Source organism: Thamnophis sirtalis, unplaced genomic scaffold (assembly GCF_051295495.1).
Source record: "Thamnophis sirtalis isolate CommonGarterSnake01/CBP01778 unplaced genomic scaffold, rThaSir2_p1.2 scaffold_2, whole genome shotgun sequence".
Classification (NCBI taxonomy): Eukaryota; Metazoa; Chordata; class Lepidosauria; order Squamata; family Natricidae; genus Thamnophis; species Thamnophis sirtalis.
Genome location: NW_028261382.1, coordinates 4633280 through 4661120, shown reverse-complemented (window position 1 = coordinate 4661120; position 27841 = coordinate 4633280). Strand labels below are relative to the sequence as shown.

Below are 27841 nucleotides of genomic sequence, written 5' to 3'. Positions count from 1 at the left end.
TTTGGAATGGAGAAGAGACAAAGTTCTTATCGTTGTGGTTGTGTTAACAGCTGCAAGCAATTCCCTGGTAGGGCCATAAATCTTTTATGAATGGCTGTTAATCTGTACTGATTGTCTACATCTCCTAAATTTCCCTTTGACCTCATCATATAATCTTCTTCCTCCTGTTCCCCTCTTCAGTTGAGCCTGCAGGCCAAGAATACAACTATACTCACAACAATCGCATATGCACATGAGGACATGGCCTCTAACCCACCATTTAAGTGCTTAAAGCTATCACGGAGCCCATTAAAGATGGAATTTTTTTTTTTCTACAACAGGCAAACGCAGCTCTTTGGAGGTATTTGATAAATACTTTTAAGACTGGTTTATTCAAATCCCACCTTTATTATTTTTATAAACATACTTCATTACTTCTTTCTCCTCCTCTTTTCATCACAACAACCTTGTGAAGTGGGCTGGGCTGAGACAGAGGGACTGGCTCAAAATCACCCAGCAGGTTTTCATGGCTAAGGTGAGACTAGAATTCACAGTCTCCTGGTGATTGGTTCAAAATCACCCAGCCGGGTTTTCATGGCTAAAGTGAGACTAGAACTCCCAGTCTCCTGGTGATTGGCTCAAAATCACCCAGCCGGGTTTTCATGGCTAAGGTGAGACTAGAACTCCCAGTCTCCTGGTGTTTGGCTCAAAATCACCCAGCCGGGTTTTCATGGCTAAGGTGAGACTAGAACTCCCAGTCTCCTGGTGATTGGCTCAAAATCACCCAGCCGGGTTTTCATGGCTAAGGTGAGACTAGAACTCCCAGTCTCCTGGTGATTGGCTCAAAATCACCCAGCCGGGTTTTCATGGCTAAGGTGAGACTAGAACTCCCAGTCTCCTGGTGTTTGGCTCAAAATCACCCAGCCGGGTTTTCATGGCTAAAGTGAGACTAGAACTCCCAGTCTCCTGGTGTTTGGCTCAAAATCACCCAGCCGGGTTTTCATGGCTAAGGTGAGACTAGAACTCCCAGTCTCCTGGTGATTGGCTCAAAATCACCCAGCCGGTTTTCACGGCTAAGGTGAGACTAGAACTCCCAGTCTCCTGGTGATTGGCTCAAAATCACCCAGCCGGGTTTTCATGGCTAAGGTGAGACTAGAACTCCCAGTCTCCTGGTGATTGGCTCAAAATCACCCAGCCGGGTTTTCATGGCTAAAGTGAGACTAGAACTCCCAGTCTCCTGGTGATTGGCTCAAAATCACCCAGCCGGTTTTCACGGCTAAGGTGAGACTAGAACTCCCAGTCTCCTGGTGATTGGCTCAAAATCACCCAGCCGGGTTTTCATGGCTAAGGTGAGACTAGAACTCCCAGTCTCCTGGTGATTGGCTCAAAATCACCCAGCCGGGTTTTCATGGCTAAGGTGAGACTAGAACTCCCAGTCTCCTGGTGTTTGGCTCAAAATCACCCAGCCGGGTTTTCATGGCTAAAGTGAGACTAGAACTCCCAGTCTCCTGGTGATTGGCTCAAAATCACCCAGCCGGGTTTTCATGGCTAAGGTGAGACTAGAACTCCCAGTCTCCTGGTGATTGGTTCAAAATCACCCAGCCGGGTTTTCATGGCTAAGGTGAGACTAGAACTCCCAGTCTCCTGGTGTTTGGCTCAAAATCACCCAGCCGGGTTTTCATGGCTAAAGTGAGACTAGAACTCCCAGTCTCCTGGTGTTTGGCTCAAAATCACCCAGCCGGGTTTTCATGGCTAAGGTGAGACTAGAACTCCCAGTCTCCTGGTGATTGGCTCAAAATCACCCAGCCGGGTTTTCATGGCTAAGGTGAGACTAGAACTCCCAGTCTCCTGGTGATTGGCTCAAAATCACCCAGCCGGTTTTCACGGCTAAGGTGAGACTAGAACTCCCAGTCTCCTGGTGTTTGGCTCAAAATCACCCAGCCGGGTTTTCATGGCTAAGGTGAGACTAGAACTCCCAGTCTCCTGGTGTTTGGCTCAAAATCACCCAGCCGGGTTTTCATGGCTAAAGTGAGACTAGAACTCCCAGTCTCCTGGTGATTGGCTCAAAATCACCCAGCCGGGTTTTCATGGCTAAGGTGAGACTAGAACTCCCAGTCTCCTGGTGTTTGGCTCAAAATCACCCAGCCGGGTTTTCATGGCTAAGGTGAGACTAGAACTCCCAGTCTCCTGGTGTTTGGCTCAAAATCACCCAGCCGGTTTTCACGGCTAAGGTGAGACTAGAACTCCCAGTCTCCTGGTGATTGACTCAAAATCACTCAGCCGGGTCTTCATGGCTAAGATGAGACTAGAACTCCCAGTCTCCTGGTGATTGGCTCAAAATCACCCAGCTGGGTTTTCATGGCTAAGGTGAGACTAGAACTCCCAGTCTCCTTACGATCAATGTCACCCAGCCAGCTTTCATGCCTAAAACGGGACTAGAACTCAGTGCCTCCTGATTTTTAACCTGGTGCCTTCTCTGCTAGACCAAACTGCCTGGTTGGTTACCTCTTCCAGTGTCCATCCATCCATCCATCTGGGTGATTTTGGATCTCTGTCACTCTCTCTTAACTCACCCAACCTCACAGGATTGTTGTGAAGAAAAACAGGAGGGAGGAGGAATCTTAGACATGTGAGTTGTTTATAAAAACAAATAAAGGCAGATCACAAATCGAATGAAATAATGAATTAGCTTCACTTCACCTGACAAACTCAGAGGTCGCCATTCCCAGAGTGGAGGCTTAAACATAACGATGAACGGTTGCAGGAACTGGGCCTGGCTAGTCTAGTGAAGAGAAGGACCAGGGGAGAAAGGATAGCAGTCTTCCAATATTTGAGGGGCTGCCACAGAGAGGAGGGGGTCAAGCTATTTTCCAAGGCACCCGAAGGCCAGACAAGGAATAATGGATGGAAACTGGAGAGATTCAATCTGGAAATAAGGAGGAGTTTTCTGACAGTGAGAACAATCAACCAATGGAGCAGAAGTTGCCTTCGGAAGTTGTGGGAGCTTCATCACTGGAGGCTTTCAAGAAGAGATTGGACTGCCATCTGTCAGAAATGGTGTAGGGTCTCCTGCTTGGGGGGTGGACTAGATGTCCTACAAGGTCCCTTCCAACTCCCTGGTGATCTGTTAATTCCCAAAAGTCAGAAGATGGGAGACGTTACCCACAAGAGGGAATGAGAAACCCGCTCTATACTTTTCCCAGCACCTTGGGATCCCTTTCTCAAACCGACTTGGCACTTGACCAATGGAGCTTTGCTTCTGAGGGAACCATCGACGGACACAGAAAGAGAAGCCGCGGAGTCACCACTTCCAAAACAGTAGTTTTAATTTTAATGAAGCACCTCTTAAAAACTGCATCCTGACCAAAAGAGGGAAGGAGCGGGGAGAAAAATTAAATTAAAAAAAAAAAAGGCCAAAACAGGCTCCCGGTTTATGTACAACATTTACAGTATTATGCATCGGTTTTTCTCTTTGGCAGCAGAGTGCAATTCCGCTTAATTTTGCTTTCTCGTCTGGAAGGAGAGCAAAACACGTGGGGTTCTTCCCCCCCCCCGCCTCCCCCCCCCCCATCCCGAGCTGTCTTGCACCCTCGTCCGAGAGAGAGAAAGACACACAACTTTGAAACAAGCAGGTGGAAAATACACAGCATTCCTCGGAGCAGAAAGGATGCAAACTGCACCAGGTGTACATTCAAAATATTAAACGAGGATTTCTTCGGTTTGTAACTAGCAACGATTCTTTCCCTTTATCTATTTGGCCAGAATTGGTGGAATGGACAGGTTTGCCCTCAAAAGATCATCTCCCAGTGTTCAGCATGGTTTAAATGGGAGAAGGAACATCTTCCCCAGCTTCTCCCCAGCTCATTTCGGCTTTTTAGAAACTAACCTGCGGGTGCTTTTAGAAAAGTTTCAAAAATAAAATTATCTTCTTCCCTGCTCTTCTTCTTTTTTGATTCTCTCCAAGCCTCATTCCTCAGAACTTTTTTTTTTTTTAATTGACCTGGGAAATGCAAAGGAGCTTGAACTATCCATGTTTTATCCTTCCCATTACTTTTTTGTTTTTAAAGACATAAGCATTTGGGAGCTTCAAAAAAAAAGGTCATTTAAACTGAAAAATCAATCGGGATTGAAAATTACATTGACCGATGTCAGGGATACAAGTCTCCGACAGAAAGTCTTGTGTGTGTGTGTGTGTGTTTTTTTTTTAAACGCACTGAAAAGAAAGTCAACACACCTTGGAAACCAGCAGCAATTCCTTATAAAGGCAAAATAAATCACATTTCTAAAATGTGCCATATTTATGCCCCTCGGGTTGTGGGGGGGTGTGGAAACAGCACAGCTCTTCAAAAATCAAAACTGAAGCACGCAGGGTTTTTTTAGGTGTACGAAGTTGGTACTTTTTAAAAAACATGTCCAAATATATGTGTGTGTGTGTGTTGTGTGTCTGTGTGTGTGTATGTTGTGTGTGTGTGTATGTTGTGTGTGTGTATGTTGTGTGTACGTGTGTATGTGTGTGTATGCTGTGTGTGCGTGTTGTGTGTTGTGTGTGTGTGTGTAAGTTTTCTTTGAGCTGTATTTCATCAAGTGGGTTGGTGGACTTTACAGGAGTTCCTCAAGTTCAATTTTCCTTCTCTTTCCCCCCCCTTTTTTTTTTAAAAAAGGAGGCATATATAGGTAGTCTTTGAGTTACTATCACCATTGGGACCAGACTTTCTGTCACTAAGCAAGGCGGTCGTTAAATGGCCCTTTCCCCCCCCCCCCGCCCTCAGTTAAGCAAATCACTGCATTTCTTAAGCGAATCCTACCTCCTCAATCAGGGAAGCTGGGTTCACTTAACAAGCTGCAGTGATTCACTTAACAACCATGGCAAAAAAAAGATGGTAAAAATCGGACACAACTCGATTAAACAACCGCCCTGCTTAGCAATGTAAATCATGGCTTTCCCATAATGCCCTGGGGCAAGCGTCGTTCTAAAGCAGTGTTTCTCAACCTTGGCAACTTGAAGATGTCCGGATTTTAACTCCCAGAATTCTGGGAATTGAAGTCCGGACATCTTCAAGTTGCCAAGGTTGAGAAACACTGTTCTAGAGACACTCTAGGAATTGGACAAACTCGCTGCCTCTGGAACAATCTGGAATTCAGGACCGAGGATGGGCCCACCAGATTGGGACGTCCTGAGAGCTCCGCCCACCCATGTAGAAGATCTGTAAAATGTACCGTATTTCACTTCCGGTGTCCGTTGGGACGACAGGAAGCCATTTTGTAAACCCAGCTGTGTTTCAAAACATTGTTCAAACCCCGAACGCTACTTCATGTGGGGTTTCTGGAAGTGTTATGGAGCCCTGAGGTGTTGAGGACCACAAGAGGACGATCTGAATCGGGTCCAGTGTCAACTTAAGCTAATGGGTGTCTTCGTGATGACGCTGTGCGAGATGTAGGGAAGCCATTTTAATCTCGAATCCTTTCCATTGTGTTCCAATCCGACAGGCAGGTGGATGAATCAAATCTCCCCTCTTCTCAATCAATTTGACACACACACACACACACACAAATACACACCCACACCTTCATTCATCCAGCTCCACCCAACCTTTCTTATAATCCTGAAGAATCTCAAGGTAATATTGCCATTCTGGCTCACTGTCATATTTCACCTCGTAAACTGTCTTCAAAGGGTTCTTGTGGGGTTTGTGGACGCGAAGGACGACGCCCTGATACCAGGCCTCGGTCTTGTCCTTCTCCTCGTACAAGTGCCTGATCCTCTTCCCAACAAGTTCTGGATACTCGGAGGGCAAGGAAGAAACCTCGGCACGACTGTGTCTCCGACGCTTGAAACGCTTGAGGAGAAGCGGTGGTGGAACCTTCTTGCCCTTCCCTGAAGGACCAAGAATCTGAGGTCCTTGAATGTCTTGAAGAGCATTCTGGAATTGGATGTGAACCACAGATTTCCGGAGATGAAGGATCTTGGAAGCCCTCGTTGTCCTCCTCGCGACCTTCGCAGTCAATTTAAACTTGAGAGCCCTTGGCTGTTTACGGGATGGCCTCCTAGCACCAGGGCAAAGAGTGAGCCCCTTGGTCTCCACAGCTGTGTCTTCCTTCGGAAGCACCTTCACCCCCTTTAGCACGCAACTACGTTGTAGGGAAGGTGAAGGACATCTGTCTAGGGTCTCTTGATGATCTGGATGGAGAGTCTCATACTGCAAGGACGTAGTCCCAAAACAGGCTGCCAATCCACAGGTTTGGCCTTTGGTCCTCTTCTCTTGGAAATCCTGGTCAAGAGACTCGGTGGTTTCATCTGTTTCTAACGCCTCAACTTCTCTGTTTGGGATCAACTTCGCAGGTTCCTCTGGGAAAATGAAAAACACAAGAAGAGTCAACTGAATGAGCATCTTCATTCACTGTCCACAGTTGAGATCCTAAACTCTTCTTCCAACAGTTCAACTACTCTCCTCCACTCTCAACTAACCCAAAACTGTTCTAAAGAGAGAATGGATCCCACCGGATAACTTCTAAGACTCGCTTCATTTCAGGTGATGGAGTAGGAGATTCTTGGGTGATGTGCCCAACCCAAAGGATCTCTTCATCTCAGAGTTCTTCACAAAACCAAGAACTCCAGATGTGTTGGGATTAGTTTCCAGAATTCCAGAAAAAAAGGAAGTATAATCTCAACACACATTTTGAAGAAGACACCAAAATTCTCCAAGGTTGTCTTAATCAAGAGGTCCCTTCTCCTCTTCTGATGCTCCAGGAGATATCACGCTGCAGCCCAACTGCCAAGGATGGTTCTATCTGTCCATCTCTCCTATCGCTCTCTGTCCCTCTTATCATCATAATCATCATCTCTCTCTATTATCTATCTATCTTATCTATCTATCTATCTATCTATCTATCTATCTATCTATCTATCTATCTATCTATCTATCTATCCTAACCTATTTTATCTTATCTATCTTATCCAACCAATTTTATCTTCTTATCTATCTCATCTATCTTTCTTATCTAATCTATTTTATCTTATTTATCTACCTAATCGATCTATTTTATCTAATCCCTTCTTTCTATCTATCTATCATCTATCTATCTATCTATCTATCTATCTATCTATCTATCTATCTATCTATCTATCTATCTATCTATATGTCTCTTATCTACCTAATCCATCTATTTTATCTAATCCATCTATTTTATCTAATCTATCTATTTTATCTAATCTATTTTATCTTATCTAACTACCTAATCGGTCTATTTTATCCAATCTGTTCTTTCTGTCTATCTAATTTATCTATTTTATCTATATCTATCTATCTATCTATCTATCTATCTATCTATCTATCTATCTATCTATCTATCTATCATGTATCTATCTATCTTATCTGGGTCTCTTATCTACCTAATCCATCTATTTTATCTAATCTATCTATTTTATCTTATTTAATCTACCTACCTTATCTATCTATTTTATCTAATCTATGACTATTTTGTGTCTTTCTGTCTTTCTGCTCTCTCTCTCTCTCTCTCTCTCTCTCTCTATCTATCTATCTCTCTATCTATATCTCTATCTATCATCTATCTATCATCTATCTATCTATCTATCAATCAATCATCTATCTATCTCTATCCATCCGAAATCAGAACAGCCATTGCTCTTCTGTACATCAGATGTCCACGAACCCAGGGAAACCAAGGACCAAAAAAGATCAAACGAAACCCCACTATTTGCTGACAAATTCTCTCGGGCTTGCCTCTGGTTTGCAGGAGCACCATGCGCCATTCGCAAGGTCCTTCAGGAGCGCCTTCAGCCCCGTCTGGCTATAATTGCTAACCTCCAAAGCCTTGTGTTTTCCACAAAAAGGCCCCCGTAATGGCATAGGGGAATGACCTTGGGAGACAGGAGGAAGAGATGCAGCCTAGACAACGATCTGGGTAAACAAAACCCGAGTCTGAAGGAGGTGGAGAAAGTGACTCAAAAGGGGAGGCGCCTTCCTTTGGGGACAGTAAGAGTGAAAATAAAAAGGAGGGGGGTGCAAGACTGAGGCGAGGCAATCCAGGCAAGACGCACAAACCGGAATGCTAGCTCTATTTTTATTGTAAGGTTACTTTAACAGAATCTTGCAAGTCTCAAAGGACCAAAAGACCTGAAGGCACAAATAATCCTCCAAGTGGCCTCAACGACCCTCAAAAAGGATGCAAATGAACAGCTATCTGCAAGGAGTATCAATCCTTCCATTCCCCACCATCCAAATCTGAAGAAGCTTCTTGGATGAGAAGCGAAAGGTCTTTAAAGAAGACACAAATAATCCTCCAAGTGGCCTCAACTACCCTCAGAAAGGATGCAAATGATCAGCTGTCTGCAAGGAGTATCAATCCTTCCATTCCCCACCATCCAAATCTGAAGAAGCTTCTGGGATGAGAAGCGAAGGGTCTTTAAAGAAGACACAAATAATCCTCCAAGTGGCCTCAACTACCCTCAGAAAGGATGCAAATGAACAGCTGTCTGCAAGGAGGATCAATCCTTCCATTCCTCACCATCCAAATCTGAAGAAGCTTCTTGGATGAGAAGCGAAAGGTCTTTAAAGAAGACACAAATAATCCTCCAAGTGGCCTCAACGACCCTCAGAAAGGATGCAAATGAACAGCTGTCTGCAAGGAGTATCAATCCTTCCATTCCCCACCATCCAAATCAGAGCTGAAGAAGCTTCTGGGATGAGAAGCGAAAGGTCTTTAAAGAAGACACAAATAATCCTCCAAGTGGCCTCAACGACCCTCCAGAAAGGATGCAAATGAACAGCTGTCTGCAAGGAGTATCAATCCTTCCATTCCCCACCCCATCCAAATCAGAGCTGAAGAAGCTTCTGGGATGAGGAGCGAAACATCTTCAAAAGGGGGGGGAAAAAGTCCAGTTGCCTCCTGAAAAAAAGCACCTTTGGGGCAACCGTCACCTGGATGTGAGTGCGAATCCCTACAGACCTCCCTAAAAGTACCTTTCTTCCCCTGTAATTTTTACACTCTAAGAAACGAGGTAAGAATCTGGCTTGAAAACCTTTTGAGGTGTTTACCCAGCTCCATTCCTTCCGGGGATCCAGCTGCCTCTTATCCGACCACTGTCTTGTCTGTGGCTCTTCCTCCTCTCTGACAAGGCCATTTCCACATACCATTTACATCAACTGGTCAGTCTATAAGATTCAAGCATTGCAAGATTCCGTTAACGTCGCCTTTAGAAGCAAGGCGGGACACGGGTGCTTCCTTGGGTGGTGCTGCCCATCTGGACTACCTCGCAGGGATAACCTCTATCTTATCTTGCAAGTCTGAGAGTACGTCGCTCCTGCCCTCCCCCTCCCTCGTTTCTGCAGCTCGAGAAACTAGAGAGGGTCTGCCAGGTAATGAGGATTTAATAGCTGCCAGCTGGTGTAAGGTTGGAAGCTGTAAAACTGTAAGCTGATGCAATGAGGATGATTCAGCAATACATAATAGCAATAGCAGTTAGACTTATATACCGCTTCATAGGGCTTTCAGCCCTCTCTAAGCGGTTTACAGAGTCAGCATATTGCCCCCAACAACAATCCGGGTCCTCATTTTACCCACCTCGGAAGGATGGAAGGCTGAGTCAACCCTGAGCCGGTGAGATTTGAACAGCCGAACTGCAGAACTGCAGTCAGCTGAAGTAGCCTGCAGTGCTGCATTTAACCACTGTGCCACCTCGGCTCTTATAAGAGGGGTCCACATAAGGCATTTACTGTTTTAAGAGGTGTCTATATATAGATGGCCATTAGAGGGTGTTTCTCTCTCTCGTCATGTATCTCATTTCTCTCCTTGTGTACGTAGCTGAGTGGTAAGGGATTTATCTACCATGTGTTTGTATATATTTGTATATAAATCACTGTTCATTCTCTAAAGGCTCTGTGTGCTGTGTGCTGTATTTTTGCTCCTGGATTTATCTCATAATAAATAGTCACACTGCCAAATCTCTGACAGGGTCTCTTTTGAGATGTGTGCCTGGCTCTATTCCTTCCCTGGGCTAATCTGCCTCTTCTTATCTATCCACTGCCTTGCGTGCAGCTATTCCTCCTGTCTCCCAAGGCCATTCCCACCTACCATTACAGCACAGGAGCAGCACAACTAGCTGGCAACATCGCAAGAAGCCCTACTGTCAGGCCCGCAGCCATCTTTTCTTTTGGATCTTTGGCCTGCCACACTTTCTATTATTCTACTATGCATTTTCTATTGTGGGGGAAAAACAGGGAAGGGAGATTGTACAGAGTTTAGATGCTAGGTAGCCATAACAACATTCTTTCTAGAAAACCAAGGTCATCCTTTGTCTTTGAATCTCTGCACCTGACCGGAACTGGATGGGTGGAAGCTGCCAGCATGGCAGTGGGAGATTGGACCGTGGGATGGACTTGTGGGTGTGGGGGCAAGATCTTGAACTTTCAACTGGGTGGGGGAAACCGGGAAGCTTTCAGATTCGGCTTTCCCCAGATATGCCAACACGGCTCTCTTCATAAATTGGAGCAATACTTTGCCTTGGGCTCTGATTTACTTTTGGATGCTATTTGGAGTCCTGACATCTACCACCTCAACTTGTGCCCAAAGGCCTCCCTCAACTCCAACTAAACCCAGCAATGAGCAAGACGCACCCACGCAGAGAATGGATACCTACTTGGAAGTGTGCAGGCGTGCCTGTGAACTTGGACCTGGAAAAAATAAAGGTGGTCGAGAATCATCTGAAATGACACTGGCTGGAGGGAGGGGGACACAGTTGGTCAGAGCTAATGGAAGCGGGACTGTGGGCATGGCTGCACGTGGTTTGCGTGAGATGTGGGCCGTGGTACCTGAATGTTCCATCTTGCCCCAAAGCTATCCACTGCCAGTTTTTCTAATACAGCACCCTCTGAGACTAGAACTCCCAGGGTTGTCAAGCCAAACAGCTGCTATCAAGATACAATGGGGGGGAAGATAGATGTTGGTTGAATTACGGATCTCGATAGGCTCTGAATTACAGGTAGTCCTCAACTTACGACCACAATTGGAACAGAAACGTCTCTGACCAAGCGATGCGGTTGTTAAGTGAGATGTGCCTACTTTTTGCCATGGTCCTTAAGAGGATCCATCTCGCTGACTTTGCACGACAGAACATCCCCTGGGAAGGATGTAAGGGGTCATCAGGTGGGCCCAGAACAATGCAACCATTCGAAATATATGCTGGTTGCCAATCACCTCAACTTTGATCTCATGATCATGTAGGAAATAATGGCCATAAGTGTGAGGATCACTTGTAAGTCAGCGCCATCGTAACTTTGAAAATCCATTAAAGGAATAGTCATAAGTCAAGGACTCTCTGTACATCAGTCATTTGCCCATAATAAAAAGGTAAAGGTTCCCCTCGCACAAACGTGCTAGTCGTTCCCGGCTCTAGGGGGCGGTGCTCATCTCCTTTTCAAAGCCGAAAAGCCAGCGCTGTCCGAAGACGTCTCCGTGGTCATGTGGCCGGCATGACTAAACACCGAAGGCGCACGGAACGCTGTTCCCTTCCCACCAAAGGTGGTTCCTATTTTTCTACTTGCTTCCAAACTGCTAGGCTGGCAGAAGCTGGGACAAGTAATGGGAGCTCACTCCGTTAACAGCGCTAGGGATTCGAACCCCCGAACTGCTGACGTTTCTGATCGACAAGCCCATAATTACAGGCACTCAATTCCTTCCCTTTTAAACATAGCCTACTCTCTTAAGATCCCTTTCCCCTGTCCTCTCCGCATTTAGAAAGCAGAGTACCATCAATCTTGGTAGAGTTTGCTAAATTCTGTCTCGGGCATCGACCCTGATCACTATGTAAATTTTCTACCCACATCTACAGCAGTGGACAAAATTGGGGAGACCTTTTGGGGAAAGTATTTTTGACGTTTGGTGGCTAATAATACCCCTTTTTTTGGAGCAGTACCCTAAAATCATATATCAATGGAAAGATAATTTAATCGAGAATGTAATGGAATGACGCTTGTTCAATGATCTGCATTCTACGAAAAGTTATAGCCAAATAACCGGAAAAAGGAAGCACAACTTGCTTAAGGTTGATAGCGGTCAACTTTCCTTCATCTGATTGTAGCCAATGAGCACCAGGGTTTAGAGAGGTGTCACTTCTTTTGGCAATGAGCCAATCAGATCACAGTAGGATTCAGTGATCGATGTCCCGTATTGAACCTGAGAGGAGGACAGTTGTCAAGATATAATTTTTGTATATCTCATTTTTTCTACGTTTTTTTTTCCCCACTTTTCGTCTTTGTAACTGCTATTCTAATAGCAAATCCTTCGTAAACGTTACGGCGTTACGTTCGTGATTAAATTATCTTTCCATTGATATATACTTTTCGGGTGCTACCCCCAAAACAAAGTGGTGTCATTAGCCATCAAAACCTCAACAATACACTTTTCCCAATTTTGGTCACTGCTGTATCGGGAAAACCAACGAAAGCTGTGTCCATGCAAAGTGGGAAAGTCCAGTGGCCAAAGACCAGGGATATCATACTTTTTTTGCGAGACAGAGAAGAGGAAAAAGGAGAACGAGATGCGCGTATGGTCAGTTCAATGCTTAAGCGTCTACAGGAGGCTAACGGTCTGCTCTTACCAAGCTGCTCCTTGACGCACTCGTGCCAATGAAGGGTCAGGAGGTCCAGGTAAATGTCCGGCAGCTGTTTCAACGCCAGCAGCTTCAACATCCGAGAAGTACAGGTCTTCAGGTCCAGGTCGCGCAACGCCTTCTCTTCAGACAAGGTGGTGGGACGCAGTTCCACCTTGTGGTCCTGTAAGACGTGGTCGACCGACGCGCCGGGAAGATTGGGGAAGAGCTCCTCCTTCAGCACGTGGATAGGGATGAAGGTGGCGCCGGCGCGCATCACGTGAGGGAAAGGACACTTGTTGTAGAGCATGAACATCTCCAGTTGGGATTGCAACTTCTTCACCAACACCTCTACGCCCTTAAAGGCCAACCAGATCTCCTTGCCCTTGGAGAGCTTGGGCCCTTCAGGGACCTTGGAACCATTTTTGGGCTTGGTGGAACTGACGGTCTTCTCCTGAAGCTCTGCTGTGGGCTCGGCCATCTCCAGCCACTCCTTGAGCTGGTCAGGGGAGGAGGTAGACACCACGCCGGATATTACCGTGCAGACGCAGGTATGCAGCACGGTGAAATATTGCCTGGGTGAATATTTCTGCTGGCCGAGAAGTTTTTCCGTGGCGGGATCCAGAACGTGGATCTCTCGGAGGGCAGGGGAGCCCGGAAGAGCGCTCGGAGGCACGAGAGCAGGAGCATCAGGCAGCTTAGCATTCAAGCACTTGATCTGCAAAATCAGAGTTTCGGGTGGCGTCACGGCCTGGGGAAGGCTGGGCTCAACCAAGGGGCCGTTGGGCTGACTTACTTGTGCATCGGTCCCTTTGGGGAGGGAGACGTCCTTGACCCCAGAGGCAGCTTCCGCCGCGTGAGCTTTTAGGATTTTGAATTTCTTGAAGAGAAACGCCGCAGAGCTGTGAAAATGCCGGCTGCCTCTCGACTCACCGTTGAGGGGCAGCACCGAGGTCTCTCCGTTGGCCCGTGAGATGGAGCCCTGGCTGTCGGCTGCTTTCTCCTTGACGTCTTCCCCTTGGACCTTTGGACCTCCAACGTCTGGAGCCTCGGCCTTCTTGGGCAACTGCGGAAGATCAGGTCGCTCTGCCGAGTCGTCCGTTTTAAAGCTGAGGTCCAAGACCTGGTCTTCTTGAGCTGGCCTCTCAACTCTACCGTCGGGATGATCGGGAAGGGAGGGTTGGCAAGACGCAGGGTCGGTGGGATTCAGAAGCTTGACCTTGAAGCTTTCCCGAGGGCCAGCATAATCTCCACCCCCTTGCCCTGTTGGGAGACTGTTTTTATTCAAGTCAGCATCTCCACCTTTCGTGATTGCGTTGCGAGGGGTTCCTTCCTCCCGAAGCGGATTCAGGCTTCCTCCTTCAGTCAACCGTTGAGCACCTGTCCATCTCTTTTCCACCCTCTTGCCTCGGCTTCTGGGAGGCGACTCCTCAGCCTGGCAACGTTTGGCGGCGTCCAGCTCCACCAAATCGGCAGAACCTTCTAAGTAGGCTTGGTACGGAGCTAAGCTGAAGACGTTGTGGATGATGGGCATGGGAGGAGAAGACGTCAAGGGCCCTTCACGCCATTCATGGCGTCCCTTCGGTGGATCCCCCGGGGACCAATGTCCATGAGGCGCAGACTGGATGTTGGGAGCCCTCAGAAGGTTTTTCGGCAGGGCTGGCTTGGGGTAAGGATTGTGGGAGGCCATTGGGCTATCGGGAATCATGATGCAGCCCCCCGCTTCGTTTTTGTGAGGGGTGATGTTCCTCTTCCTAGATTCGTAAGTTAAGATCTTTTTGTGTGTCTCAAAAGATCCTTCCTCCTCCGGCACCTTTTCTGGCGGGAAAAGATCCTTCTTGCAAGCGTTGTGCTCCATCTTTTCAACCCTGTTGTAACAGTGAGACAGCTGGTCTACTTGATGAAGGGAAGGGAAAGCTTGTAGACCCGAAGAATTTGTGCTGGCTTCTCTTGCGACGCAACCACTCTCACACCAGTCTGGAAGGCCACCTCGGCTGCGCCAAGGACTACAAGCTGGAGCAGTCTTCTCAGGCAGAGCACAGGCGGAGACAGGAGTCTTTGGGGGGAAGTCCACCTTGGCCCCCGTGTTCTGCGTCTGCTCGTGTTCTCTCGTAGAGGGAAGCTCGTCCGAAGGGGTCAAGGGAGGTGGGCCCACCGCCTGGTAAAGGTAGCTCTCCAGATGCCCGGGATAATAGCTGCGAGACGTTTGCTGGAAATATGACCCAGGGAAGACCGGCCCATCTTCACGGCTTGGAGGAGACCCGAAACCTTTGCAGGCCGCCAAAGCAAAGACGGAGTTCGTTTTTTCGGCTTGCACGTAGCTCTGATGGTACAACAACATCTGCTCGTGAGACGTCAGAGGATATGATCCTAGAGGGTAGCATGAGGGCGATCGCTCCTGGTACGCCAGGTCCTGGCGATTCACCAGCAAGCTGGAAAGAGGAGGAGGAGGAGGAAGAGGAGAAGGAAGAGGTGACGGCGGTAGCCGGGACCACATGTGTTTTCTGGAGTTGCTACCCGTTGGCGACTCCGCATTGTTTTTCTGACTTACGGAGGGGTAGCTGGCATCCAAGGAAGGGCCATTCTGCGCCCCCTGGCATTTCTCCAACGTCTTCTGGTACGGCATGAAGCCAGACGAGTGAACAGCGCCCTCTTTGGGACCTTTCCGGAACTGCACTGCGCCATTCTCACCCATCGAGGTTGTCTTGGCGTCCGCTGTGCTGAAACCGCGACTCTCGGCGCCGGCGGGCAAAACCGAGGATGGGGAAGTCCATTCCAAACGCTTTGAGTAGTTCTCCATCTGCATTTGGAAGGTCAGAGCCCTTTTGGAAGAGTAGCCCGATTCCGTCCCGTACGCCTGGCTTCGGTAAACCGGTTTGGGGGCTGCCAAGGTGGAGCGAGCAGCCGGAGCTGGAGGGAGCGGCTGGGTTGGGTATCCTGCCTGGAGCCAACCTTGCTGGATGACCCCTGCGTGACCCACGTAGCTGGCCCACCGTTCACGGGGGAGACATTCATTGACCTTCTCAGAACCCGGAAATCTGTGGTGGGCTTTCAAACTTTCCATCCCGGACTGGCAAGTCGTTTTCTCTGTCCTTGGAGAGTGGCCAGGCGTACTGGCCGGGCAATGGCTGTAGTTCTCGGCAGCCGGCCAGTGAGATAAAGTTTTGGGCGCTTCTTGGCACTGGAGCGGGAAAGTAAAATAGGAGCCTTTATAAGTGTAATGGTCTTCCATGGGGAGTTCGGTCAGCCTGCTCGACCGGCACATACCAACCGGGAGGATGTGGGTTGGGTCCAGCTCCATTCGAGGGAGCTTGCTGTAACTCATGGTGCTCACAGCTTCCAGGACCCGCTTCTCCGCCATTGGTAGATGCTTTCTGGCTGCTGGGCTAGGAAACGGAGCAGTCATTCAGGTTGTTCTGAAACGGGAGACAAGGAAAAAAAGAATCAGTCTTCATGCCTTCCCCAGTTTAATTGTTATCCCCCCCCAAAAAATCTCGTACTTTGCAGGATTCAATCTGGAGCAGAAGTTTTGTCTTTCGAGCTTCTGGGATTCGTGCGGGAGGCCCATCCTCAGGGGACATAGAATCCAGCACGATTCCAAAAGCTTGGAAGATAAAACCTCTGGGTCCTGCTGACCGACCCAAATTGGATCCTACAACAGATTGGATCGTACTTGACCCAGATTGGCTCCTCCTTGAGGGGCTGCCACAAAGGAGAGGGAGGGGTCAAATTATTCTACTCTATTCTATTCTGAATTGTATTCTATTCTGAATCCTATTCTATTTTATTCTGAATCCTATTCTGAATCTATTCTGAATCCTATTCTATTCTGTATTCTATTCGATTCTATTCTACTCCTTCATTCCTCTATTATATTATATTCCGAATCCTATTCTATTCTATTTCATTCTGAATCCTATTCTGAATCCTATTTTGAATCTTATTCTGAATCCTATTCTACTCTATATTCTATTTGATAGTATTCTACTCCTTCATTCCTCTATTATATTCTGATTCCTATTATATTCTATTCTGAATTCTATTCTGAATCCTATTCTGAATTCTATTCTGAATCTTATTCTGAATCCTATTCTATTCTATATTCTATTCTATTCTATTCTACTCCTTCATTCCTCTATTCTATTCTATTATGAATCCTACTCTATTCTAATTTTAATTCTATTCTAACATTATTCTGGGACACAACCTTCTATCCACCTTCATTCATAACATATTTTGTTTTCAATTTTTTTCCCTTTTGAACTTACCACAGACCCCCTAAAATCCGACCCATTTTTCAATGTTACAACAGCTACAAAGCCACACATACGCACACAATACACACGCTTTGGGCTCTTGGCCACCACCTCCAAAGCAAGGGAGAATTTATTTTCCAAATCTCTCAGACTGCATACAACTCAGGAAAAGGAAACCTAGCAGATCTCGGCCACTTTGGTGGAGGCAGCTGGGAATGGAAACCCAGAGCATTGGAGGAAGACATAACATTCACTCTTGCAATGATGATTCAACTTCTGGTGATGCCTAGATAAACTCCCCCTCATTTTCTTGGCAAGAATGCCAAAGCATTCATAAGGTTTAGATTTATTCGATTTATATGCCGCCCTTCTCCCAAGGACTCAGGGCGGCGTACAACATTAAAAGAAACACATAATACAAAAGTTTAAAAAACAGTTAAATAGAATATCCCAAACCCAATTAAAATTGACAATGACATTTTTTTTAAAAAAAATTCGAATTAAAATTAACAGCAATCAATCATTTATTTTGTTTTGATTCAGGCCAGGCCGGCTTGCTGGAAAAGCCGACTTTTTAGGGCGCGTCGGAAGGACCGGAGGTCGGGGATTATGCGAAGCTCCGGGGGGGCAGCTCATTCCAGAGGGAAGGCGCTCCCACGGAGAAGGCTCTCCCCCCGGGGGTCGCTAGCCGACACTGTCTGGCCGACGTCACCCTGAGGAGGCCAACTCTGTGGGATCGCACTGGACGAAGGTGGGAGGCTACCGGTGGCAGTAGGTGGTCTCGCAGGTACCCTTCTCCATTAGAATAGAATAGACTTGGAAAGGACCCTGGAGGTCTTCTAGTCCAGCCCCCTGTTTAGGCAGGAAGCCCTCCACCATGGGGAAAGGTTGCAACTGTGAATACTGGCCCCAAGTCCCTTTATTCCGTGCCGCTGACACTTGGAACAGTCAATAAATAAACTGTTGTAAGTCGAGGAATTGCCAAAATGAACCGTCCTTGTGGCGTTCCCAATTATTATATATATATATATATATATATATATATATATATATATATATATATATATATATATATATATATATATATATATATATATATATATATATATATATATATATATATATATATATATGCAAAAATCCATAATAAAAGAGTCTAGCCGAAGAATTGGGCCACCCACTCCTAAGCTCAGCACGAGATTTCTTGGAAAGCCTTCAAATTGCTTAGTAATTAAAGTATTTTTGGTTTCTCGGCTTCTCAGAAACCGCCAAGTCAGAAGGAAGAGGGAGAGGAAGAAGGTATGAGTCATATTACCAAGGAGCTTCTCCATTCAGCCAAACAAGGGTGGAACGCGGCAAAAAATCTCCTTCTACCGTGTCGGCCAAAGTTCCTGCCCGACTTCCTAGGAAATCCTTCCTGGGTCCCTGCGGCGCTCTGCCAAACAGGAAGGAGGCTGTTCGAACCGAGGCTTCCCAAGAACACGAAGCCAACTCCTGGTCCCGACAAAAACCTCTTTTATTAATTGACTGTGAATTCTGCTCCTTCACATCCAGCAAAGTCTTTCGGGGGAGGATTTACGGTCACAGACCTTATCTGGCTTGGAGAGCTGCCAGGTCGATCTCTGCAAAACTTGGCAAAGAGCCTCAGAGAGTCACCAACCAATTCATTTCATTTATAAGCCGCCCAATCCCGGAGGACTCCGGGCGGCTTACAGAAATGAAAAATATTAAAAAAGGATTAAAACAACAAGATACAACAAGATTAAGAAGAAAACACAACATGCACCCAATCAAAGGGGGGGGCTGGACCTCAATCAAGAGGTCAACAGCCCCAGGCCTGCCGGAAAAGCCAGGTTTTAATAGCTTTACGGAAGGCCATGAGAGTGGGTAGGGTCCAGATCTCTGGGGGCAGCTCATTCCATAGGGCCGGAGCGGCAACAGAGAAGGCCCTACTCCGAGGCGTCGCCAGCCGGCATTGGGCCAGCTGAAGGCACCCGGAGAAGGCCCATCCTGTGCGATCTTATTGGTCTTAGAGATTGTCTCCTGCAAACTCCACTCCCCTTTCGCTCCTCTTTTATTCCCTCTGGGAGAGGCCATTCATCCTCCACCTATGGACTTACTCCCAAGTCGACCTCTGTTCTTTAGCTCTTCCCTCCATCTGGCAACTCTGTGCATGCGGACACTGGGAACAGGCTCCAGCTGTTCCTCTGCCTTACTGATGCCTGACTCTGAAGGCAGCTGATAACTGGCTTACGGCTCTGGCCCCATCTCTGCCTCCGACACAGAGCCCTCATCCAAGCCTTCCCCAGACTCCAGGACTGGCCCATATTCCGCCCCAACCTCCTCACCGTCCGAATCTTCCGCCAGCTCTGTTGGCCACTGGTGGGCCACAACAGAGGCTGTGCTATCTATGCCTCCATATATATATATATATATTTTCTGCCCAACGAAGTAAGAAATCCGTCAACACTCAACCCATGGCCGGGTTTTTAGACGCCTAGTTCCTTCCTTGCACCTGGGATTAATGAACTACAATTCCCCAAATCCCTCACCACTGGCGATGCTGGTTGGGTTGTTGGGAAATGGAGTTTGGCAACATCTTGGAAGTCAGATGTTTTCTCCCTTCCTTTTATTGTGCCTGAGCAGCGATGGGAGGGTTAAAACGGCTCTTTAGGTCACATGCTAGCTGTGGAATTCTGGGAGTTGAAGTCCACACACCTTAAAGTTGCAAAACACTGCCATAGACTATTATCCTCGTGTTTGGCTCTACCCACGGCCTTACAAACTTTACTCTCTGATCTTGAACTGAGAACTCCCACCGACACCAGCAGGGCAAACCACTTGTATATAATAATAATAACAGTAGACTTATATACCGCTTCATAGGGCTTTCAGCCCTCTCTAAGCGGTTTACAGAGTCAGCATATTGCCCCCAACAACAATCCGGGTCCACATTTTACCCACCTCGGAAGGATGGAAGGCTGAGTCAACCATGAGCCGGTGAGATTTGAACCGCTGAACTGCTGATCTAGCAGTCAGCCTGCAGTGCTGCATTTAACCACTGCGCCACCTTGGCTCCTATATAACCAGAGAGCAAAGCCCACTCCCTTCTAGCACTGATGATATTCCCTAGTTGGGTCATGAAACGCCTGCCCATCATCCAGGTTTGTCCCAAAGGTGCTTTTTTTCAAAAGGCAGCTGGGCTTTCTTCATTGTTTCCTTGACGTGTCACTTCATCCAAAACGCTTCTTCAGTGACGAACTGAAGAAGCTGCTTGGATGAGAAGTGAAACGTCTTCCCCCCCCCTCCTCCCCCCCCCAAAAAAAGTCTGGTCGCCTTTTGAAAAAAACACTTTTGGGACAAGGACCCCCCCCCCCAGTTCAATCCTGAGCTACCAATATCCTTTTCATGGGCCACCTGCCCCAAACAAATGTAGGGTAGGTGTGGATGGTGCCTTGTCTTTCCAGGAAGTTTCCCAGTCCCAAAACAGGGCACCGTTAAATGTGCCAAAGGGAGCCACACAAATGGAGGGGGGAAAAAAAACTCACAATGCTTAAGGTTTTCCAGCTGCGTGGCCTTGACCGGGTTTTAGGAGAGTAGGAATGGTGAAACCAGCTTTTATTATCAATGCTGTTTGTGCGCCGCCCTGAGTCCCCCAGGGAATAGGGCGGCATATAAATTAAATAAAATGAACCTTGAACCTTGAATGCTGCTTGCTAAGTGATGAGAGAGAGGGGGGGGTGGCGAGGGAGAGAAAGAAAGAGAGGTAGCTTACTAGCTAAACCAGCTTTTATTATCAATGCTATTTGCTAAGTGAGAGGGGGGGAGAGAGAGAGAGGAGAGGGAGAGGGAGGGAGGGAGGGAGGGAGAGAGAGAGAGAGAGAGAGAGAGAGAGAGAGAGAGAGAGAGAGAGAGCGCTTACTAGCTAACCAGCTTTTATTATCAATGCTATTTGCTAAGTGAGAGAGAGGGGGGAGAGAGAGAGAGGAGAGGGAGAGGGAGGGAGGGAGAGAGAGAGAGCTTACTAGCTAAACCAGCTTTTATTATCAATGCTATTTGCTAAGTGAGAGAGAGGGGGAGAGAGAGAGAGGAGAGGGAGAGGGAGGGAGAGAGAGAGAGAGAGAGAGAGAGAGAGAGAGAGAGAGAGAGCTTACTAGCTAAACCAGCTTTTATTATCAATGCTATTTGCTAAGTGAGAGAGAGGGGCGGAGAGAGAGAGGGGAGAGGGAGAGAGAGAGAGAGAGAGAGAGAGAGAGAGAGCTTACTAGCTAACCAGCTTTTATTATCAATGCTATTTGCTAAGTGAGAGAGAGGGGGGAGAGAGAGAGAGGAGAGGGAGAGGGAGAGAGAGAGAGAGAGAGAGAGAGGAGAGCTAGCTTACTAGCTAAACCAGCTTTTATTATCAATGCTGCTTGCTAAGTGATGAGAGGGGGGGAGAGAGAGAGAGTTAGCTTACTAGCTAAACCAGCTTTTATTATCAATGCTGTTTGCTGAGAGAGAGAGAGAGAGAGAGAGAGAGAGAGAGAGAGAGAGAGAGAGAGAGAGAGAGACAGAGAGACAGAGATAGATAGATAGATTACAAAAAAATTGGGAAATTTCTTGGGAAAGAGAACTGGCTATGAACCATGTGAGATGTTCTACCGCATGCAATCAGGAAGGTAAGAATTACGGAATGACACAACGGCTGTTACAGGAATATCAGGACATATGCAACACCTCCACCTTTCTTCACCTGTGACCCCTTCCACCCCGGTCACCCTAATGCCGACGAGACAGTGTTTGCCAAGCCAGTTAAGGCATCAGGGTTAGAATGCATTGAGTTCTCCATATTCCTCCACATTTCAATCTCTCTTAATCAGGAGCTTACAGGCAGGGAATCCGGTCCTTTCAGACTCCCAAATTATTTTTTAAAAAAAGGCGTAATAAGCTTTAATTCACAAACGCTTCCCCCCTTTTTTAATAACTCCTCTCGCTACCAAATTCTGAATTTGGTTCTCAATTTCCCAATGTGACTGTTAGCTGATTTAGGAGAATTCCACTGGCGTTTTTTTTTTTAAAGCACAGCCTCTAATTGCCCTGGGACTTAAGATTCCCTGGAGTGTTAAGACACGCCTAATGTATTTTTAAATTGTTCTCTTGGGTAGCGTTATCTAAAGATTAGAAATTTTGCCCGTCATGATCAATAGAATGGACTGTACTCACTTATTGCAAACCAATGTCTCTTGATCTAGAGTGAAAACAGTTGTCTCCTTATCGGGAGTTAAACCAGTTCTTTTCTTAAAAAGGCATTTCATCTTTTCCGATACATATGCTTTTGCTAAGCATAAGACGCACATCTTGATTTGATTGATTTGATTTTATTATATATGCCGCCCTTTTTCCCCCAAAGGGGACTCAGGGCAGCTCACAATTCAAATCAGGGAAGGGGGGTACAGACAAAAAATAAAAGACGAAGCATAACAATACATAATTTAAAAACACACAACAGTCATACCATTCGAGATATATATAATATAATAAATGAAATGAAATGTAAATGAAATGAGACGGGGGCAACAGCTCTTTAGCCCCAGGCCTGTCGGATCTCCCTTTACAGTATGGTGGGTTTTGATAAGGCGCTATGCTCATTTGTTTAAATCTCACCTCTTCCTTCTATAAAACGGCATGATTCCCGCCTTGATGATCTTTCACTGATCATTCAATTTAAATTTATTGCAAACAGAGAAAGGAAAATATGCCAGGGATACATTCCTGGGAGAGATTAGTCTGGGCAAAGTTAGACTCCCACATATGGAGATGTTGGTGCCTCAATCATGGTTGTGTGTGCGTGTGTGTGTTTTCTTTTACAACATTGCCTCATTTTCCAGGTCTCTTGCAAGGAATTTATGAGTTTGACATCTTAAGACTTCCAGGAGTTAAAATCTGGTTTTGCTGACCTAGTAACCAGAAGAGGCGGAGTGGGGGGTGGGGGATGGGGGGAGAAGGGGAATAGAAACTCAAACTGTGTGGGTGTCATACAAATCCTTCCCTGTTTAATTTTCATTTGCAGATAGTCCTCGCCCGTAACGACAAAATTGGGAGCAGGATTTCTAAGGCGGTTGCTAAGTGAGTCGCCCTTGATAGGATGACTTTTTTTTTTGACATGGTCGCTAAACCAATCGCAGTTGTTAAGTGAGTGCGGTATCATTAAGCAAACCTGGTTTCCCCCCCCCCCTCCGCCTTGACTTTGAAGCCAGCTGGAAAGGTTGCAAATTTATTTATTTATTGTATTATTTCTTTATTTATTTATTTGTCTTGTAGAGCCAAGGTGGCGCAGTGGCTAAATGCAGCACTGCAGGCTACTGCTAGATCAGCAGTTCAGCAGTTCAAATCTCACCGGCTCAGGGTTGACTCAGCCTTCCATCCTTCCGAGGTGGGTAAAATGAGGACCCAGATTGTTGGGGGCGATATGCTGACTCTCTGTAAACCGCTTAGAGAGGGCTGAAAGCCCTATGAAGCGGTATATAAGTCTACTGCTATTGCTATTGTATGCCGCCCACTCCCGGAGGACTCCGGGCGGCTCACAAAAGACAAGGGAAAGGGGGGAAATGAGACAAACATATTAAAAACAAAACCAACATTCACAATTTCCGAAAATCACTTGACCCCGGGGCTCTGCAATCAATCGTCATAAATCCATACTTGTAGAAATTTGCCTAAATTGTCTATCAACTTTTGTCCAGGGAGATATTACGGATGGTTGTAAGTGCGAGGATTGGTCCTCAATAGCTTTTTTCAGTGCCGTTCTAATTTTGAACGGCCATGCAATGGAGGGTTATAAATTGAGGACTCTCTGGACTTAAAACCAAAAGGGATTATTCCTTATTTTCTCTCCCTTTCGCCTCCTCCAACAGGAAACGTGGCCTGTGTGTTGCATCAAACCTGCTGATTGTTGCAACTAAAACTCATTTAATATGTAATATATTCACTCCAACTGAATATATAGAAATGTTTCTTCTGTGCCTATTGGTGTTTTTGGACAGGTTTTTTCTAGGCAGATCTTAAAAGTTTTGCATCTATGCGTTGTGTGTGTCTTATATAAAAATCACAGACTAATAAATAAATAAACAGAGAACAAGGGGCAAATGTGTAACTTTTGCCATCTCTTCCCAACTTAAATAGGGGCACTAAAAATGCCAACAAGGTTTTAAAGGGGACAGGACCAGTTTTCATCCAAAAAGATTTAATTTTCCCCCCCTAGAGTGTAAGTCTTACTGTTAGAAATATAATTCTAAGGGTTGGGTTGGCAATATATAAATCATGTAACAATGTTGTGCCTGTTTCTTTAAATCATACTGTAAAACGTGATTGGTTGCTGTTTTCCTCAATCGGCCATAAGAGGGAGCCAGAGTGACTGTTAGCTCTCTGTTTCGTTAAGATGCTGGGCTGATCTGATCTGAGTGTTTTTGGAAGCTGCCTGTTAGAAAGTGCCGTGAGCTATTGTAAGTTTTGCAACTGGTAGCAAACTTTGTGTACCGGACTGATTATATGATTACTGGACTATGTTATTTGGATTATCCCTTAACTGAAAGATGTTGATGACTGACTGTCTTATCCATGTATGACTTGGACTGTTTGGATGGACTCTGATACCTCTATTTCCACGAAAGTAAAAGCCTATTTAAACTGCAGTGTCTGTGTATGCTGGTTTGTGTGTTCTCCAACACAACTCTCACAACGCTTCTCTGAACGCACTTGCTTCTCCCAACGGGGAGCTTACCTAACATTGAAGCCAGGGTGGTCTACTCATAAGAAAATACACACAAGATAGCGCACATATGCCCCAGGTGCCTTCAAAAGAAAAAGCAGGCACAATCTGAACAACTGGGATTCGAAATGCGACAACAAGCCTTATTCGTCTCTTGACTCTTTATAGCAGGCATGTCCAAACCCAGGCAACTGGTGGACTTCAACTCCCAGAATTCCCTGGGCTGGAGTAATTCTGGGAATTGAAGTTCACCAGGCTTAAAGGTTGCCCAGGACGGACAACAATGCTTTATAGGATTGGGTTTTACAGAGCAACTGCAGCCAATCAGCACCTAACGTGTGAGCCCTGTCTTCCAATCGGCACTCACTAACTCACAGCAGCGGCATTTCCTACACCCTCCACACACACACATCACCTTTTGTGTACCCAAGCTCTATAGTTACCGCAAACATTGCTTTCACAGCTTAACCACCCCTCCCATCTCTACAGGGGGTATAACACCTCCTTTTAAGAGCATAGTAGGGCACCGGTCCCCCCCAGAGGAGGCCTAAGCATGCTTTCATGCTTGTGCAAATACACACATCCCACTTATAAATCAATAAATCTCTCTCTCTCTCACACACACACACACACACATATACCCCAGCAATCTCTAAATGGCTCAAGGCCACTTTTGTAGCCCTCCAACCCATAACAGTTGATCTCGGGGGTGGGGGGACGACACATATAGAAATAGAATAGAGCTGGAAGGGACCTTGGAGGTCTTCTAGTCCAGCCCTCTGCTTAAGCAGGAGAACGTCTACCATCTCAGACAAGTCCAATCCCTTCTTAAAATCTCAACTCATTTAAACGTTTTTTGTCACACGCAGAAGAAAACACACACACACACCGCTCGGGAAATCTCAAACAACTCATGTAAATATGTTGTCGCGCACGCAGAAGGAAACCAGGTTAGCTAAGGCCAGCCCAAAAAAACAGCCAAAAGAAATGCAGAGAGACTATCCCTGAGCATGGAGGCTCTAGCACGAATCCGAAAGCTCAGAAGACTAAAAACCTCTGGTCCCCGGTTGATCGGCCCAGATTGGATCCTTGCGACGTTATTGTGGGACGCAGATATTTGCCCTCCGCTTCGTAAAAATAAATGCATCGGATGGAATCCGTGTGCTTAAAAAAAAGGCCGCCCTGTGGTTTTTGGTTTTTTGGTTACTTCAGAAACTCCATTGTTGTTGGGGAAAAAAAAGCAAGCGATAACATGACTTTTTAACAGTCCCAGCACACGTACAGAGCGTGTGGTCATCCGGAGGCTTTGGCAAGTCAACTTGGGCACAGCGGAATTTGAGGAAGTAAAAAATCCTTTCCCCCAGTTTCCCCTTCTTTCTTTGACACCCCCCAAACCCACATCCCTCCGCAGCTCCTTCCAAGGAGACCCTGGTTTAAAACTTGGGCTAATGGTGCCCAAGGAAGGGCAGAGGAAGTTGGAGAACACTGGGTGCCCCCCACCCGTGGTTTTTGGCTTCCTTCCAATCCCACCCTTTATTAGACTAAACAGGATTTTTGTTTTCTTCCCCTCTCGTTTTTATTTCTTAAAAAAAACAAAACATCTGTTTATCTGGGAAGAGAGGGGGGGGCACCCCCCCTCCCTGCAGAAAGCAGAACACCTGGATGCTCTGGGTCACCATTCCCTCCTCCTCCTCCTCCTCCTCCCCCCTACCCCCCCCCCCAGAAAAATGATGCAATCAAGGGGTTTATCAAGCGGCATCTCTTTCAACACAGGCCTGTTGCGGATCAAACCTCCTTTGCCCACCGACAGAGAGGCACCGGGGCAGGGGAGGATGGGAACCGAAGTCCAACCGAGCTGGAGGATGCCCAGCTTTTATTGGGGGGGCGGGGAGGGAGAAAGAAGGGGTGCGCTAAACCGGGATGGGAAGGCTCCTCTCTCTCCTCCACCCCCCGCATCCTTTGCAAATCGACTCGGGAGGAGAGTCCCCAATTCCACCCGAGTTTTGGCCGAAGTTTTCAAAGCGCCGCAGCAAAATCAGAACCGCAATTGATCGTTGGTGGTCAGAATCAGAAGGATCCGGAGCATTTCCACCGGTCGGGATGGAGGGGAGGGGGAGGGCGACCCCTCGCCCCTTCCCTCCACAACCCCAACCCTTCAAAAGCCTGACTTCCGTGTAAACACGTCTCTCTCTCTCTCTCTCCTTCCTTCTCTCCTCGCCCGTCACGTGCGAAGCGGAGGCAGCCTTCCAGGCGCTCCGGATCGTGCCCAACACCCCACCCGGTGGAAGCAGCCCGGCTGCGCCCGATGGGGGCTGTAGTCCCCCTCCTCCTCCTCTCTCTCTCTCTCCTTCCATTCTCTCTCTCCTTCCTTCCATTTTTTCTTTCTTTCTCTCCTCTCTCCTTCTATTATCTCTCTTCCATTCTCTCCTTCTCTCTCTCCTTCCATTCTCTCTCCTCTCCTCTCACCTCCGGCGCCCGCAGCCCTCGCCGCCGCCGCATCTTCTTCCCGGACGCTCCGCTTCTGCGCCCGGACGGAGAGTTTGCAAAGGCGGCGCGCCGTTTGGAGGGAACTGGGGGGAGAGGGCGCGCTCGCCTCCTTCTTTTCTTCCTTCTTTCCCTCTTTCTTTCCTTCCTTCCTGAGTCCGACCTCCGGTCCGGCTCCTCGATCCGGAGTCGCTCCGCTTTCCCCGAAAATCCGACGCTCCGGTTTAGTCACAGCAGCAGCAGCAGCCGGCTCCGCTCTCCCTGCGCCCGGCAAGTCCCGCCAGCTTGATCCGGAGTGACGGGGGTGGCGCAGCCGCTCCTCTTCTCGCGCCGATCCCTCCCCGCAATCGCGATTCGCGAGTCAAGGGCGGGAGGAGGAGGAGGAGGAGGAGAGGAGGAGGAAGGCGCCCATGGGTGTGGGGGCGGAGAGGGGGGGGGGAGAGAAAGGAGGAGCCGGGACCCGGTCGCGCCCAGCCAATGGAAACCCAGCGGCCAAGCCAGAAGTTTGCGCTCTGGTTCGGGGTGGGAAGCTGCGCCTGCCTTTCCTTTCCTCCTCCTTGCCCTGGCACGATGTGCCTTCCTGCGGCTCTCCCCTCCCTCCTTGGCACAACAGCCTTGGCAGGTCAGCCTGTCCCCTCCGAGCCCTTCAGCGTCCCCCTCCCCCTTTCCCAACCCTTTGCAATTCCAGTGAGTTGTGACTTGCAGGGAGCCACGCGCGAAGGGCGCCCCGTTCCTCTGCGCCGCTTGACTTCTAAGGGGCGCCTCTTC

The 27841-nt window shown here is 47.4% G+C and overlaps 1 protein-coding gene across 6 annotated transcripts; it reads right to left on the bottom strand.

The window, feature by feature from the left end:
• Nucleotides 1-5025: 5025 nt before the first annotated feature.
• On the bottom strand, nucleotides 5026-27409 carry PRMT2IP (PRMT2 interacting protein). 6 transcript variants are annotated; one of them, XR_015695413.1, is made up of 5 exons: nucleotides 27056-27409; nucleotides 12596-16002; nucleotides 10637-10670; nucleotides 10072-10197; nucleotides 6227-6325 (listed from the first exon to the last, which is right to left on the bottom strand). XR_015695413.1 is itself a non-coding variant. In XM_087704065.1 (4 exons), the coding sequence occupies exons 2-4, from the start codon at nucleotides 15990-15992 to the stop codon at nucleotides 6289-6291; spliced, it is 3468 nt and encodes a 1155-aa protein (XP_087560191.1). In that variant the 5' UTR covers nucleotides 15993-16002; nucleotides 27056-27409; the 3' UTR covers nucleotides 6154-6288. The 6 variants fall into 6 exon arrangements, 5 of the variants coding, with proteins under 5 accessions (XP_087560190.1, XP_087560191.1, XP_087560193.1 ...); XM_087704065.1 differs by lacking the exon at nucleotides 10072-10197 and having other exon boundaries at nucleotides 6154-6325; XM_087704067.1 differs by lacking the exons at nucleotides 6227-6325; nucleotides 10072-10197 and adding an exon at nucleotides 9042-9152.
• Between the last annotated feature and the right edge of the window lie 432 nt (nucleotides 27410-27841).